This window comes from Haemaphysalis longicornis, unplaced genomic scaffold (genome assembly GCF_048455015.1).
Source record: "Haemaphysalis longicornis isolate Haplotype H1 unplaced genomic scaffold, Haemaphysalis longicornis Haplotype H1 scaffold_9, whole genome shotgun sequence".
NCBI classification, from domain to species: domain Eukaryota; kingdom Metazoa; phylum Arthropoda; class Arachnida; order Ixodida; family Ixodidae; genus Haemaphysalis; species Haemaphysalis longicornis.
Window position 1 is genome coordinate 172,076,117 of NW_027526460.1, and position 17,082 is coordinate 172,093,198.

The 17,082-nt window shown below is 49.3% G+C and overlaps 1 protein-coding gene across 4 annotated transcripts in view; it reads left to right on the plus strand.

Annotated features, from left to right (window-relative positions):
• Positions 1-17,082, plus strand: part of LOC144151392 (uncharacterized) — a 458,541-nt gene that overhangs the window by 425,091 nt on the left and 16,368 nt on the right. For all 4 annotated transcript variants that reach the window (XM_077682433.1, XM_077682432.1, XM_077682435.1 and 1 more), the window contains one exon: positions 16,852-16,999. In XM_077682433.1, the coding sequence (XP_077538559.1) occupies positions 16,852-16,999 (148 nt within the window). The remainder of the gene's footprint in view (positions 1-16,851; positions 17,000-17,082) is intronic.

Genomic DNA, 17,082 nt, shown 5'->3' on the forward strand with positions numbered 1-17,082 from the left:
GTCTGGCGGTGCAGACTACGAATAGGACACACACATGGCACACATTCCTACCTCCTGACTGGTGACCAGCCGCCAAACTGTGCCAGGTGTGGCGAGGGTCTTTCAGTCCTCCATGTTTCGGTTGAGTGCTTGGCAATGGAACCAGAAAGGAGACGCTATTTCCTGGAAATGTACCGTAGGAATATGCCACGGCACATTGAAATGTTTTTATCAGACTGTCCTGTGTTCGAGTTCAGCAGAGTTTTGGGATACCTTGATGCTATCGGGTTTTTAAAGCAGGTTTGTTTTAGAAAGTAGCATTTACGTTTACCTTGTTCATCCGTAGGGTTCTATTTACCATGGCCCTATACACAGTTCATTTCATGCCTCATCACGCTCCTCACTCATCTTTTGGATCCGGCCCTTTACACCGAAGTAATTTTATGCACTATTTGCACTCATTTCATCAGCACATTTTTACGTCATCATAGAAATGGCGCTCTTGGCCTTAGATGCCCTTGCGCCAAAAAACCCCACCAAAGAAGACGGCCCAGTTGCTCCTGAAGGCTGCCGTACTCACAATGCTGGGACAGTGCGTGAAGTGCCGTCGCAAAGTCTTCGGCAGACTTCCCTTTTTCTTGCACCCGCGTGTTGAAGCGTGCTCGCTCGTAGATGACGTTGCGGCGAGGAATGAAGTATTTCTCGAAGTGGTCCATCACGATGCTAAATTTCTTTGCTTCGTCTGGGGCGAGCTCAAATGTGCTGAAGATGTCCTCAGCCTTGTCCCCCATGATGTAGAGCAAGGCATCTACTTTGTGTTCTTCCGGCTTCGCGCTTAGGCCTGACGTCGTGTAGAAGCGTTCAAACCTTCTCCGCCATTTGGGCCACTCGTTGGGTGAAGAAAAGCAAAAGGGATCGGGAGGCTGAATAATGAACGACGACATACTTGGAAAAGCAACTGAAGGCGTCTCTGTTGGTCGGTGTTGCGGCGGTCCGTCGTAGCTTGCTGGGCGTTGCCCAGTTTACCGTGGTCCTTGCAGGCTGGGTTTGTGGCGATGCTCTCACTCATCTTCTGACACCATGTTTTAAGGATGGTCGCAGGTGCACGCCGTAAGCAAGAGGCAGACCCGGGAGCTCCGCGTAACCAGTTTATTACAAGAGCGAACTGTTCTAGAAAACGCTCGCGCTGCCCCTTCACGCGCATTGCCCGCGATGTTGCTGCGGATGCCAATCGATATTGGAGGTTGACCATACAACAGAAGTGACCACTTCCCTGTCACTCTTAAGTGTCTAGATACACTCTCTGACAGTTCTATTTACCATAAAAGGTTTAAAGAAACCCGTGCAGACTGGGTGGCTTTTAAGCAAAGATCACAGCTGTCCTACACATTCATAAAACACTTACATATCGATGAACCTTGTAGAATTGTCACCGCCAACATTATAGAGGCTGCCAAGAGTTCAATCCCTCAAACCTGCTGTACTCTTCAAAATCCCAGACTGCCCTGGTGGAACGAGGAGTGTCGAAACGCACGCAAAGCGCAAAACAAGGCCTGTGGAAACCTCCGAAGGTACCCAACGGCACAGAATCCAATTGCTTTAAAGCGTGCCAAGGCAGTTGGAAGGCGTATTTGCCGCGAAGCCAAAACCAACAGCTGGATAGCTTTTGTGGGTTCTATTAACTTTTACACTGACACAAGCAAGGTGTGGAACCGAATAAGAAAGTTCAAAGGGCACAAAACAACCTTGCCCCTTGTTAGCACCACCGGTAACGCATTAGAAAACCAGGCAGGCACACTAGCCAAACCCTTTGAACTTATTTCAAGCTCTTCACATTACACAGACAGATTTATCAGGTACAAAACATCTTCTGAACGGAAATCTATTAGGAACATCAAAAAATCGTCACAAGACTCTTACAGCTGTCCATTTCCCATCCACGAGCTTAAGGTTGCCTTGGCGACTTGCAAGACATCAGCACCAGATGCAGACCAAATCACATACACAATGATTCAACACCTGCAGGCAGACACCCTCGAAACACTCTTTTATTTGTTTAACAAGATATGGAGTGCAGGGCATCTTCCACGGGCTTGAAAAGAGGCAATTGTGGTACCATTGCTTAAACAAGGGAAAGATGCCTCTTCTCCTTCTAGCTATCGGCCAATAGCACTTACCAGTTGTTTAGGTATACTGTTCGAGAAGATGCTCAATAGAAGGCTCATTACTTTTTAGAATACCACGGTATTCTAGATAACTGCCAGGCAGGTTTCTGTTCGGGAAGACCTACAACCGACCAACTTGTGGCCTTGGAATCGTATGTTAAAGATGCTTTTGTCCACAGGCAGCACTGTATGTCTATTTTCTTTGACTTGGAGAAGGTGTACGATACTACATGGCGCTATGGTATCCTACATGACGTCAACGCTTACGGTGTATCTGGAAATAAGCTCAACACTATACAAAGCTACCTGTCTGAGCGAACTTTTCGCGTAAGGGTCGGAGACACACTTTCTAGAATACACACTCAAGAAAACGGGGCCCCGCAGGGTGGAGTACTGAGTCGTACACTTTTCATTGTCAAAATGAACTCACTCCAAAGGGCACTGCCGCCCACAATTTTCTACTCAGTCTACGTTGATAATATTCCAATCAGCTATAAGTATTGTAATTCGTCAATCTGTGAACGGCAGTTACAACTTAGTGCTAATAAACGTGAAAAGTGGGCCGATGAAAATGGTTTTAAGATTAATACTGAAAAGAGCACATGTGTTTTGTTTTCTCGGCAGCGTGGAGTCCAGCCTGACCCTGAATTTCGTAATAATAATGTAGTGATTCCCGTCAAAAATGAACACAAGTTTCTGGGTATTTTGCTGGACAAAAGGCTCACATTTATCCCCACATTAAACAACTCAAAATTATGTGCACTAATACCATGAACATTATTAAAACACTATCCAACCAATCATATGGCGCAGATAAGACATGCTTGCTCCATCTTTTCAATAGTTTAGTGCGATCGCGCATAGACTACGGCAGTGTGGTGTATGGTGCCGCTTCGAAAACAGCTATAAAAATGCTCGACCCAGTCTTGCATTAAGGGCTCCGCCTTGCGTCTGGGGCTATCCGGACAAGCCCTATAGAAAGCCTGTATGTTGAAACCGACCAGTGGTGCTTAGAGCACCAACGCACATACATGGCACTTTTGTACTACGTGAGAGCAACGTCGATGACGAATCACCCGTTCAATACTATTGTTCAAAACACATCTGAAAGGTGGTTTTTAAGCCGTCCTTCACTCCCTCTGCATTTTTCTCTCCTTGGACCTTGGTGTCACCCTGACCGACACCTACAAGACAAACATCACTGACTTTATTGCACCTTGGAATCTGCTCCCTGTCATCTGTGACGTGTCTTTCAAGGAAAATAACAAAAGACACGCACCAAAAGAACTCAAAGAACTCATTCGGCAACACTTTCTACACTTACAATAAAAGTACCCATACACTGCTTTTTATACGGATGCCTCAAAGTCTTCCACTGCAGTGGCATGTGCGGCACATGATCCCCACTTTTCCAGCACAAAAACGCTAAACAGGAACACAAGTATATTTACGGCAGAGGCACATGCTATTTTAATAACTGTGGAACACATAACACAAACAAAAACACAGCAATCCATTGTATTCACAGACTCCTTAAAGGAGCCATGAAGAGAAAACACAAGTTTGGCTCAATTAAAAGATTGCCTCGTTAGAATCATACTGCCACCACTTTTAACGTAAACTTCGCTCAAATAAGCTACATAATTAGGAAAAAAGGGAATGGCCATGCGACCCACCAGCTCATTTCCCGCAACAGAACCTATGATGTCATTCGAGCCATCTCTGCGATTGGCGGAGGCCGGCACAAGCAGACGCAAATTAGGTAGAGCTTACAAACTAGCCGAACGAGCGATTTGCGCTTAAATTTAGGGCACATTCTATACAAAGCAATAAGAATGATGGGACAAACAGTGGAAGTTACGAAAGCACATGTAAACATAGAAGTACTGATGCGTACTGCTGTTCGTGCTGCGCACAGCATGCTTGGTTTAGCTGCACAGCACTACGGGGCTTGGGGTTGTCTCAGACGACACTGGCCGATTGACGCAAGCAACGGTGTCTTACGTGACCACATTTGTCGAGCGAGCACTGTTTCAGGGAACGAATATTTTCTCCCAGAACAAAAACAATCCAGGTTTAAATACGGGCAAAAACAAACCAAACGCTTGCCACGGTATGGTGGCGCCATCTAGGTTCGGGTAACGTAAAGAAACGCGGGAACAAACCAACACCGCTGTACAGGGTGGAGACAACCTTTGAATGGTCCTGTGCCGCCGCAATTGGGCCAACGGGCTCGACGCGTTGTTCTTTTCGTTTCCCACGAGACCTAGTAACGCGAAACAGACAATATGATTCAAACTTTCTTCAGTAAACCGTGTTGCGGCGATAATTTTAGCGCGGTTTTGACACAATGACTTGCTTCGGCGGCGAGCGAGCGACCCAGAATGGCGGCGCCAGCGTATACGTGTCTCTACCCTGTACGGCGGATGCGTGAATGAAGTTTTTCTAGGTTGCAGAGCGGTCGGTTCCTGTGATGTCATCGCAGACCCCGAAAACAAACGATTTAGCGGGAAAATCAAAATTTTAACCTAAATTGTTTAATTTCTCAGTGAATAAAGCATCGTTTGTATCCGGAGAAGCGCTGGGGGCACTATAAAACACTTAATCTTTCGAATAAAACTAACTTTCATTTTCTCTTCATGGCTCCTTTAAGCATTGTAAAAGCTTTAGGCTCTGGCAAAAAAAGTAGAAATGCGATATTGAACAAGGTCATTAAAAAAATCATGTCATCGTATGCTTTAAAAGAGACTATAATAGTGTGCTGGGTGCCTGGACACTGCGGAATTCCTGGCAATGAGCTCGCTGACCAGAGCGCCGCCGCAGCAGCACTGCGCTGTGAAATCGATGTTCCTCAGCTGCGCTATCTTGACATAAAACCGCTCATTCGTAAGGCACTACGAAAAAGCTGGCAGCAACACTGGGACACACAGACAGAAAACGAAACTCTACACTATAAAACCCCAAATTGGCAGCTACTACACAGAAAAACATTACACAACAACAGAAGTGTACATAAGTAGACTACATATAGGTCATACATATGCCACTCATTCCCATCTTTTATATGGAGCCCCACCGCCACGATGCAACAATTGTGGACATCGTCTGTCAGTAATGCATGCTGTCATTGGATGCCCGCACTTCCACAGTGCCAGAAAGAAGAATTTACGGGAACTGTACACTCACATGATTCCACTTCACCCATCATTGTTTTTAGGCGATAAACACTTCATTCCAAGTAAACTTCTCTTTGCTTAACTTGGAGACATTGGATCTTTAAAAGGCATCTCATACCACATATGTTAGCAAAGCCCCTCAGTGGGGTAGCTTTGATTGAACATTCATTCTTTACTCTAACGTCATAACCATCTGGCTCACTCCAGAGTTTGTTTTTTAAATAAGGGGCTCTATACACCCCGCAGTAGTCTATCACATTTCTATTTTACTTAAAATTTTACACCAGAAGCAACACAACCATTGTGTTGGCGCTCTTTGGCCTTCGTTGCCCTTGCGATAGAAAACAAACATCATCATCATCATCATCATCTTGGCATGTGCTGCCACACTTCGGAAATACGTCAAGTTTTTTTTCTTGCGCCGATGGCTGTTCTTTTTATTTTTATGATTTAGCGCTTGCGCATCCGCTAACGAGGGGGGGCGCTGGGTATCGCCCGCCGGGCGTCCGGGCGCCTCTCGCTTCTTGCGCCTTCCAAAGACCAAGGTATCCTGCGAAACTGATGAGGCTCTTTTAAGTGCAATGCACTTCTTAAGCGACCCTGAACCTGCGTCCACCGGCGATGTCCGCATCACATACCCACGTGGGGGATTGGCCAGGAATCTCCTCGTCTTCCTTGGCAACGGGGGGAGATTGGCGCGCGCTGCCTGGCCGTTGACATGGCACATGGCACATACCCACGTGGAGGATTGGCCAGGAATCGGGCGTGAGAAGGGCTAATGCACCCGCTTAAATGCATCTTTCTTTCTTTGTAGTTGTGTGTGTGTGTGTGATCTCTCTTTCGCGAACATTACCGAACCGCGCAAATTCAACTCGTGCATTCGCACTTTCACATTCTTCCCCTTGGGGAAATGCGGGGAATTTTTTCTCCTTTGTTTGTATTTTATGGGTGGTGCGCCATCAACCGCTTACGCATCCAGCCGCGCAGCGGCTGGTTTCGGTATGGTCCTCCGGGCGCTTCCCGCTTTTTGCGGCCGTGAAACTGATGTATATCTGATTTTGATTCACTCAAAAGGTACCGGCTTGTTACTGTCTCGTTTTTATTTTCAATTTTTCTTGCGTTACTCATGAATAAACCACATATATGTAACAACACAAGCGATTTTTTTGTCACGTTATGGTCACCCTAAAAAAATTCCCCGCATTTCCCCGAGGGGAAGAATGTGAAAGTGCGAATGCACGAGTTGAATTTGCGTGGTTCGGTAATGTTCGCGAAAGAGAGATCACACACACACACACAACTACAAAGAAAGAAAGATGCATTTATTCACAGACACCTATTTGTGTTGTCGTTGTACTTGATTGCTAGAGAGGATCTCAGCTTTGAAATTTCGTGTCAGTACTCCTTTAAGCGGGTGCATTAGCCCTTCTCACGCCCGATTCCTGGCCAATCCCCCACGTGGGTATGTGCCATGTCAGCGGCCAGGCAGCGCGCGCCCATCTCCCCCCGTTGCCAAGGAAGACGAGGAGATTCCTGGCCAATCCCCCACGTGGGTATGTGATGCGGACATCGCCGGTGGACGCAGGTTCAGGGTCGCTTAAGAAGTGCATTCGCACTTAAAAAATTACGATAATTTCTTCTCGAAATAGATTCATCCGAAGAATTTAAATCAGCAATAAAAGAAATCGACCGTAGAAATCGAAGAAAAAAGAAAAAATTGGACCCTCAAAGGGTTAATGCCCCTTAACGAAACGGCACCAAGGAGTGCCGTCTCGGTGCTTGTCAGGGTAAAGCTGTAGGTGGCGAGCGGTATGACTTATACCGCGCGACGTGGACGACGCCTGTTTCTGGAGAGCGGGGTGAGTCTGACAAAACCAGCGGGGCGATTTCGTAATTGTCCTCATTCACTTGGCGTACGACACGGTAGGGGCCGTAATACCTGGGTAAAAGCTTGTCCGAACAGCCTACGCGGCGTGTAGGGCACCAAACCAGCACCAGGGATCCAGGTGAAAGTGGCGGGTGCTGTGGCGGCAGTCGTAGCGATCCTTTTTACAGCGATGGGACGAAGCAAGCCTGACGCATGCAATGTTGCGGGCAAAGTCAGCGCGGGCGATGGCGTCTTGTGCATATGCGGAAGGTGGCATAGGGTATTCAAATGAAGTGCCCATCGGTAACGTCGCCTCTAGGCCGAATAGGAGGTAGAAGGGAGCGAATTCGGCAGTATCAAGGCGCGACGAATTGTAGGCAAGGCAATGTCCCAGTCACCATGGTCGTCAGAAACATACATAGAAAGCATATCTGTAAAGTCTGGATGAGGCGCTCTGTGAGGCGTTGGGCTTGAGCGTGGTAGGCGGTAGTAACCTTGTGAGCGTTTGCGCATGAGCGAAGAATGTCGTCGACTACTTGGGAAAGAAAGTATCGTCCGTGGTCGGTGAGGAGCTGGTGAGGAGCACCGTGGTGTAAGATGACGTCCTGCAGGAGGAAATCGGCGACATCGGTTGCGCAGCTGGTTGAAAGAGCCCGCGGGATTGCGTATCGTATCGCATAATCGGTGGCCACTGCAATCAAACTCATTGCCACTCGCAGACCGGGGAAAGGTGCCGAGGAGATCTAAACCAACTTGGAAGAATGGCTGAATAGGTACATCGAGCGGCTGAAGAAGACGGACGGGTAGCCTGGTAGGCACTTTTCTGCATTGGCACGTGTCAAAGGCGCCGACGTAATGGCAAATCGAGCGGTAAAGCACCAACCAGAAGAAGCGGCGTCGCACGCGGTCATAGGTCCGGGAAATCTCCTAGATGGCCATCCGTTGGAAGGTCTTGCAGCTGCCGGGGGAGTGTGGTGAGGTGCTAAAAATCAAAACGAAACTGAAGAAGGAAAGGACCAGCACAAGCTGTCACCGCATTCTGATCACAGAAATCATCCTCAATGTGGATAGCACTGAAAGGACCGGACAAAGGCAAGAGGAAGACGACGAGGAAGAAGTGGCGGGCTCGGGGGACGGATTGCCTGGCGGACTCGGTGCTCGAGTGGAGTCCGAGGGTTCCGGAAGCCAGTGGTTAGGACGGCGGGGACCCAGGTGTTCTGCGGCCGTTGGTAAAGAACGTCAAGACACCTCGTCGCAATCGGCAACGCCGTGCTGTCGTGCTGCCTCAGTGCGCCTGTTCTTCTTCTGGCGATGCCACAGCATCTTCGCTGCCTGACCCTCGCCTCTTCAGCAGCTGCGCCTTCATCCGGCTGTCACTTCTGAAGACGCCTCGTCGCTCGCGCCTTCAAGGTCCGCAACATCTCCGTGCAACGACCACCTGAGACTCTCTCTAGTCACGAGAACCTTCTATCATACTTTTGTGCGGGGACTATCCCCTCTTTACGCTAGTTTAATGACGTCGAACTGTAGGTTGTAGCTTTTATTAAGTGTACGTCTCCTGGTTAGCGTCCGCCCTTTCCCTAATTTGCCGTCCGGCATAAATGTTCGTTTTCCTCGTTCATCGAACCCCTGTCGCATTTTCGTACCCCTGTCATCTATATGCGCGTCATGTGTTCTCCCTAACCTCAACATCATGACAGGGACGTCTGAACTAATATGCTAAGGTATTACAGGAAGCAGATCATGACCATCCGGGCAGACACTGCGATGATAGAGGACGCCAACCTTTATTTGGAACAATCGCAGTGAAGGGTCGGAAGGGGCAAGCTTAAGTCGATGATCCTGCTCGAGGAGGCGTCAAGGCACTGTTCAGCAGCAAGCTGTTGAAAGGAGGCAATAGACAATACCGAGGCGGCGAGTGAGTCAGAAGGTGTCAGCAGGTGGCTGGCTTAGGCTATAACGCAGTCGTGGCCGGATTGTCGTTGAGTCAAGACGGCTCCAATGCCGTGACCGTTAGCGTCAGTTCGTACTTCTGTTGGAGCGGCCACATTGAAGTGAGATAAAATGGACGAAGTTGTTAGGCGAGATGTCTGGGTCTTGAAAGTCTGAGCTTTCTCACTGCCCCACTAAAAATCGGAATCCTTTTTGAGAAGGTCGTTGAGAGGGCGGGCAATATCAGCGAAGCGACGGAAATAGGAGCATAGGCCCACAAAACTGTGAGTCTTTCGATGACAGGGGCAGTAAAAAATCTCTAACCGCCTTGGTCTTGTCGGGCCCTTGTCGGGGTCAGGCTGCACTCCATTAGCGTCGACATGGTGGCCCAAGGAGGTTAGTTCGCGGCCGGCAAATTGACATTTCCCGGAGTTAAGTTGTAGATTCGCCTGACGGAAAATAGCAAGGATTTCGGGCAGGTGATGGAGATACGCCTCGAACGATGGAGAAAAGATAATGACGTCATCGAGGTAGCACAGGCATGTGGACCACTTGAATCCACACAAGAGTCCATCATGCGTTCGAGGGTAGCTGGCGCGTTGCATAGACCGAAAGGCATAACCTTGAACTGATATAAGCCGTCTAGGGTGACAAAGGCGGTCTTTTCTCGGTCCAGCTCATCGACTGCAGTCTGCCGGTAACCTGAGCGTTGGTCAATGGACGAAAAGTACTTGGCACCGTGTAGACAATCTTAGGTGTCGTTGATTCTGGGAAGAGGGTAGACGTCCTTCTTGGTCACACGGTTCAGGTGGCGGTTGTCTACACAGAATTGGCAAATGCCATCTTTCTTCTTTACCGAAACGACCTGTGCAGCCCAGGGACGGTAGGAAGATTCGATAATGTCCTTGGCGAGCATTATGTCAACTTCTTTCTGGATGATGCCTCGTTCAGTATGGGACACACGGTACGGATACGGACGGATAGGTAGCGCATCACCTGTATCGATTTGATGGGTGACTGCAGAACTTTGCTGCCCCAAAGCTTTGTCGCCCAACTCAGACGTCGGCAAATGATGCCAGAAGACAGCGCAGTTGGCTTGCTTGTGCGGGTGACAGCTTTGGCTGATCATTGGCGCAAATGTATCTGGAGTGGTAGGGAGTGGATCGGAGACTCCATGTTGAATTGGCGGATGGGTCAAAGTGAAAGCAGAAATATCAGGGGTTCACCTAAAGGAGTAAGTGTGGCGATTGCAATTCCTTGAAGGACTTGAGTGTGAAAGCCAAAGTTGATGAGAGGCAAGCTAACGCTGTTGTGCTTAATGGCAACACCGCGCTTCAGGAGAACGTCTACGATGGGAGCGGCAAGGTGGTCACCATCGGGAACCGCTGTGGAAGTAGCGAGAGGAACATGGGCCGCTGCTTGACACGGCAGGCGAACGTATTCGCAGGAGCATAAGCGCAGTGGGGGTGCGTCGCTATCAAAAGCCGGTAACTGGAGGTGTAGAATTCCCGCTGAACAATCTATGAGCGCGGCGTGTTCAGACAAGAAATCGCGGCCAAGGAAAATGTCGTGAGGGCATTTGTCCAAAAAAAAAAAAAAAACTACAGTGGTGTTGTGGCCGGCGATACTGACACCAGAGGTGCACATACCAGCAACGGCCGGCGTACCACCGTCAGCAACTTGAACATGCAACAGAGCAGTCATCAGAACTTTACGTAGGCGGCGACAAAGGCTTGCGCTCATGACCGATATATGCGCCCCGGTATCAATTAGAGCATGAACATGCGACAGAGCAGTCATCAGAACTTTACGTAGGCGGCGACAAAGGCTTGCGCTCATGACTGATATATGCGCCCTGGTATCAATTAGAGCATAAACATAACGTCAACATTCACGTTAAGTAAATTGTCTCTGGTAGTAGCATCAAAAGAGGATTTTCTGTCGAGGTCGGGATTGCAGCATCACCTCCGGGAGCCGCATTCACTACTTTTCCGATGCAGGACGTACGTAGTTGTTCGGGGAAAAAGAGCGGCGGGGCTGCGGGAGCAAGACTGTCGGCGCTAAGGAGAAGGGGAGCGGCAAAATCGGAGAGTAGACGCGGCGGGGTTGTCGGCAGTGCGATGCTGGTAAGGTGCAAAACGACGCGCCCCATTGTGGTATTGTTCCAGGAGGTTTGAGCGGAAGGGAACGAGTGACTGCGGCAATACCGTGCAAAGTGGCCGACAGGCCTGCATTTAAAACATATCGGCCTGTCATCGGGCGTCCTCCACTCCGCCGTGCTTCTGTAAGATGAGGGCCGACGCTGAATGCAGAAAATCGGAGGGCATTGGACGGGATCATTGTGACTGGATGAAGCCGACTTCAAGGGAACTTGATGATAGGCTGAGTAGCTCACGTGGCAAACTGGGTGCCGGCCCATGCTCGCAATTTCGTCCAACACAACCGCTTGTTGTGTGGGATTGCCGGAAGATTGCCATCAGCTGTCGAGTGGTTGCCGGTGACTGGTGTCATCGCCTTGATCTCGCTGCGTACAATGCGTGTCACCGTTTCCGCAGTTGTCTCCGAGGGTGGTTGATGGGGAGGATCAAACGGTGCGTCACACAATCTGGCTGCGGTATTATAGGAAGGCGATTTAATTGATATGTAATTCGACGGCTTTTGGCCTGCTCGAAACGCTTGCAGTCCCTCAAAATTGAGTTTACGCTGCAGTAGTTCTTGCACACGAGGCATCATCAGCTATGCCTTTCAATTTTGCTCGGGCATCTGAGCATCAACTTTGTGGCAAAGGGCCAGCACGTCTGGGATTCAGGTGACGTACGGCTCGGTTGACGTCTGCGCTCGCGACGTAAGCTCCTTTTTTGCCGCGAGCTTGCCGAAAATGGTAATCATCTCCGCCTTGCAGCTATCCCAGCTAGTAAGTCTGGCTACGTTGGTCTGATGCCACGTCTGTGCTGAACTTCTCAGTTGGAACGCGAGGTTCGTCAGCATAACAATGGGATCCCAGCGATTGTGGGCACTCACACGCTCGTAGACGCATTATTCCACGTCGACATCGCCGGTACCGTAGAAGAAACCAGGATCTCGAGGCTGCCTCACACATGACCAGCGGTATAGCGGCGCCTGCTTTACTGTCAGCGTCCTTTTCATCTCCCTTCTTGATGATGATCCCGGCTGGTACAGTACATGTATACCGTCCTCTTTGCGGGGAATTTAGTTTATGCCCCGTGACAATACTAACACAATTTTAGCAGGACATCGCCGACAAAGATACCGCACAATCAAAATTTTCGAGATGAGCAACACGTGCGAACGTTCATCAACGCTACACCGACATGATGAATCTGAACGCAAGAAAAAACAAGTAACGTTCACTATGTATCTCTTCCGACGATCAACTTGGCTTTTGAAACAAAAGCTTTTTGAGTACGTTTACAGCGTCGACAAAAGTGGTGGGATGGTGACGGCGCTCTGCCACTTGCAGGCTCACCGATCGATGGCCGCGTGAAGTGAAATTTGAAGTGAAAGCTTCTTGTTTAAACTAATACACTTGATGACAAGGACAGCAGGCGATCAAAAACAAAAGAAGTAACGCAATTGGCGATTATCGTGTGTAAAAGTTCGCGAGTCCGGCGGACTGCAGGCTCGTCTACACCGGGGCCCCGCGGTTTTGCGCAGGTGAATTCACACTATGCGTGTACTTTCATTAAACACTGCTGGTTTGCACCGCCGTTATGACTTATGGTGCAGCGCTAGCTTGCTGTTTCATTGCGTGGTTCAGTGACAAAATGCAGCGAGCGTCAGAAGTGTGAAACCTGTTTTGTGATTCCGAAAGTAGGGGCCGTACAAAAAAGTGGTCGGGCGAGCTGAGTGGCCGTCCCATTTCCTTGTTTTGCTCTCACTTTATTTAATTACTCTGTTGCGTCATATATCGCCAGTTCGGACTTAACAGACTAGAATAAGGGTCAGCAATGTATTCAGGTGTAGCGCCGAGCCGCATGAAGTCGACAAGACGCAGGGCTGGATGGCAAATCAGGTGGGTGTGGCAGGAGGGCTTTCAAGGCAAAGAGAAAAAAATTCAGCAGATTGCCAATATTATTGACAATAATATGGCAATGTCTAAATATGGGGAACAATGCAGCTGAGAGCGCACAATTTTCTGTCCTTGTCTTCCCGTCAAACACTATTTAATGTCGAAACTGGCGTTCAGATTGCTAGTGATGGGGGAGGGAAGGGGGTTCTTACGACGTGCTGGGGTGGGGGCGCATAATACAGCCCCGCGGGCCACATTCGGCCCGTGGGCCGACCCCTGCAGTAGTAGATATAACCAACACAGTCAGTGACGATCGCATGTAAATATTATTGCCGCGCACCGTGTATGTTATGTAAATATAGAATAACACATCTCTGCAATCGCGGACATGTGATTTGGTGTTTGTTTTGCGTCCTTTAATTGTCCTTAATTTGCTTATTTAACGCTATTGCGTCACCTGCTCGCTAGAAGTATACCCTGCCGTTTGTAAATCGTATGGCCTAAAAGTTTAAGCAAGAATCATTTAGTTTGCGGAAATACAAAATAAATTTACGCTCATTTTCAAGGCGGTGCCTGGCCAGCAGTGTCAGCTGAGTCGGCTGCGCTTATCGTGTCGTCTTGCACATGCTCTCGCTGAAGCAACCATTTACAGTAGCAGCATTCTGTGTTTATGGTACACTTGTGAACTGTTTCTTTGTCAACGGTGCGCAAGAAGGAAGAACGATAAGAATCGTCAGGAAATTAGACCACCCGACTTGCATATACTGTCCCACATCGCTAAGATCGCGACAGCTCGCTCAAGAGAAAGGCTTGTTGTAGCGGATATTATTTTGTTTTGCCTCTGCAACTACTTTTATTTTATGGGCATTTTAATTCGCTATGCAGTCACTTCAAAGCCCCACAATGTGATTAAATTAAGTACAACCAGCTTTCGCTCTGGCTTGTACTTGAAAACACATGGAGGGCGGCGAGGGTCGTCTGCTTTTGTACTACCCAGAGGCATCGGCCAATAGGGGCGCTGCGTGTCGCCAAAACTCTAGCGCAGGAGCCCTATAAGCAGCTGCTTTCAGTATGATGAACACAAGGGGGGGTAAAAAAATTCCGATGGCGTTTTATGATGCCCTGCGGCATCTGTTCGTAGACGCAAAAAATGCAGCCATGGTCTTTTAACACAACGGAAGTTAGACTCGCTCGCCTTTTGTAAGACCGCGTTTTTGCAATGTGTAAGACCCTGCAGCAGCGGCTGATGTGAAAATAATACGAAATAAAGACCGTACCTTTGTTTTAAATGCAGATCATTTCAGTAACTCACGATGTCACCCGCGTTGGCGTCCGTAGTCCTTATCGCTCCCCCTATACTATATAAAAAAATAATACCGGCGCCAGGTTTCGATCCCACGACTCTGCCGGCGGAACGCAAGGTACATGGTGCTCTACCCACTGCGCCACAAAGCCGACACAGAATGGAAGGTTACGGACGCGCCTTATATCCTAGACGCATTCAACCGTCGGCCACAGGTGCGCCCTCTCCCCGGCGTCCTCCTCCCCTTCTCTCCGCTCTCTCGCCGCGTTCGTTTCGGGCGCACAACAGCTGGGGACGTGCGCAACACCCTCTCTCGCCGCGTTGGGTTCGCGCTGAGCCACAGTGGGTTCGTGCGCAAGAACAGGTGGGGCGCTCGCATCGCGCTCTCTCGGCGCGGTCGGTTCGCGCTTACACCACATATGTCGTTCGCGCGCGCTCCGGTCGCTGACATCTGTGGCGTGATCGTGACGTCAACATCACGCGTGCGTGTGGTGGCGCGATTTCGGCGCTATAACACTCTCTCGCGAGGGGCATTGGATTGGATTCGATTGAATTGGCTTGGCTTGGATTGGATTGGTTTGGTTTGGTTTGGTTTGGAATTGGATTGGATTGGATTAAAGTGGATTGTGTTGGATTGTGTTGCGTCATAGCCGCGCCATGGTGCGTCATAGCCGCTCCACGTTGCGTCATAGCCGCGGCAGGGAGTTCGCGGCACGTTTCACGTTTCACCATCGACTTCATCGACAATGTCTATGCTGGAAGACAACAATTACAACAACAACAACCAATACGTAATCCATACGACTTGCAGGCGCGTCCCCTGCGGAAATGCTCTGCATTTGATCGTGCCCCTCGCGAGGGGGATGTTTACATTCCTACCACCACTTACACGTAACAGAGTATTTGTTTGTAATTTGGAGAGGGCATACGCTTGCAGCGGTCGCTTATTTCCCAAGGGCCATGGCCCATGCAGTTTGAAAGGGTAGTGCAAGAGCGTGTTGTGGGACTGTACCACTAATGAATTTATGTGATTGCTATAGCGATTTTATATTTAAGAGCTGTGCGTTTGAGTGATAAAGAATTTAGGATGACTTGAGAGGTAGGTGCCGGTGTGGTTGGATTCGCGCATGTTTTGGTTATAGTGCGGTACCACTTATAGTGCAGATTTTTGCGGCTCCCGTGACTCCCGCGACATACTTTATAAACGGTCTACACTCTAGTTTAAAAAAAAATCACATTGTTCCTGCAGTCAAACATAACCCGAAATCCTCGATAAATTAGGGTTTTGTATCCATATATGAATTGTATGTTTTCTGGTTATATTGTGTTAGCATTAGTCTGTTTTGTTTTATTAACAGTTTTTCAGCAAGATGAGATTGCCGCTTACAGTTGTATATTTTGTGCAGGGCATAAGCCTCATGCACGATGCATGTTCCCGGCCTACTTGCAAGCATCACTGCTCAAGCGGCCTGAAAAATCGCGTACAGCCGGCTGCAAAGCAGGTCGGCATTGCGCCAAGCCCAGCACATGAAAGAAAACACAGCGTGTTGATGGAGTGCTTTTGCCGCCAGCCGCGCACTTCAACAGCACCATAAACCGAATGCACTGAAAAGCAAGGTTCCCGCACAAGGGTAAAGACAGACGCAAGTAAAAACAGGACATTTTTTCAGCAGACACGCAACTACGCCGCGCTTGCAACTTTGGGTTAACAAAAATTGTTGAGCTAGTTGGTTCATGCTTATTGGAAAGACTAAAAGGGGGCGCGAAGCGGACGAAGACGAAGTAAGACACAAACACCACATACAGGCGCCTGTATATGGTGTTTGTATCTTACTTCGTCTTCGTCTGCTTAGCGCCCCCTTTTAGTCTTTCCAATAAGCAACAATAAGCAACGTCCTTAGCACAGCGGACTGGCGCTGTAGCCACCAACACCACGAAATCGCGACCGCAGCGCCCTCTCAGCGCCTAGGAATGCGCAGTTCAGAAGCTGAAACCGTTGGCCGGATCAGTGCTCGTATGTCGCGAAAACAGGATGGCGTCACGACGACAGCACAGTTCGGAAATTATTGCCGACATCGTACCACGTGTGGCTGAAAGCAAGCTTAGCGAAGGAAGCAATGCCGATCTTTTGCCCACCCCCTCTGAGGGGATGGGCGCACATGCATGGCCCACTCACACGGCGCTTCAGCGCGCATGTGGAAGGTCCTTTTAGACCATGTGTAGAGGTGCGTACTGTTGCCTGCAGCGAAGATACGTTTGAAGGCAAGCCAGTTTCGTAAATGGTCATGTGCTTTTATGACGTCCTTAGCATGTTAAACTGAGAGGCATTTTTTTGCGAGTGGGATGCAACCAGTTGGTGGCCAGGACGTGGGCGTTCAAGGACCTCTGTGCTCCTGCAGGCTGACCTGGTACTGCTGGCCATGGGATTCCTGGGCCCCGAAAAGTACCTCATTGACGAGCTCAGCCTGGAGCAGGACCCCCGCTGCAACATCCGCACGGACAGCGACTCCTTCCGCACCTCGGTGCCCAGGGTGTACGCGGCCGGAGGTGGGTGCGCTGCTGCTTCCCCTTGGAGGGCCACCTGGTTTCGACGCCCAGCAATTCTGACACTTTCTTGTGTGTTGGCCAAT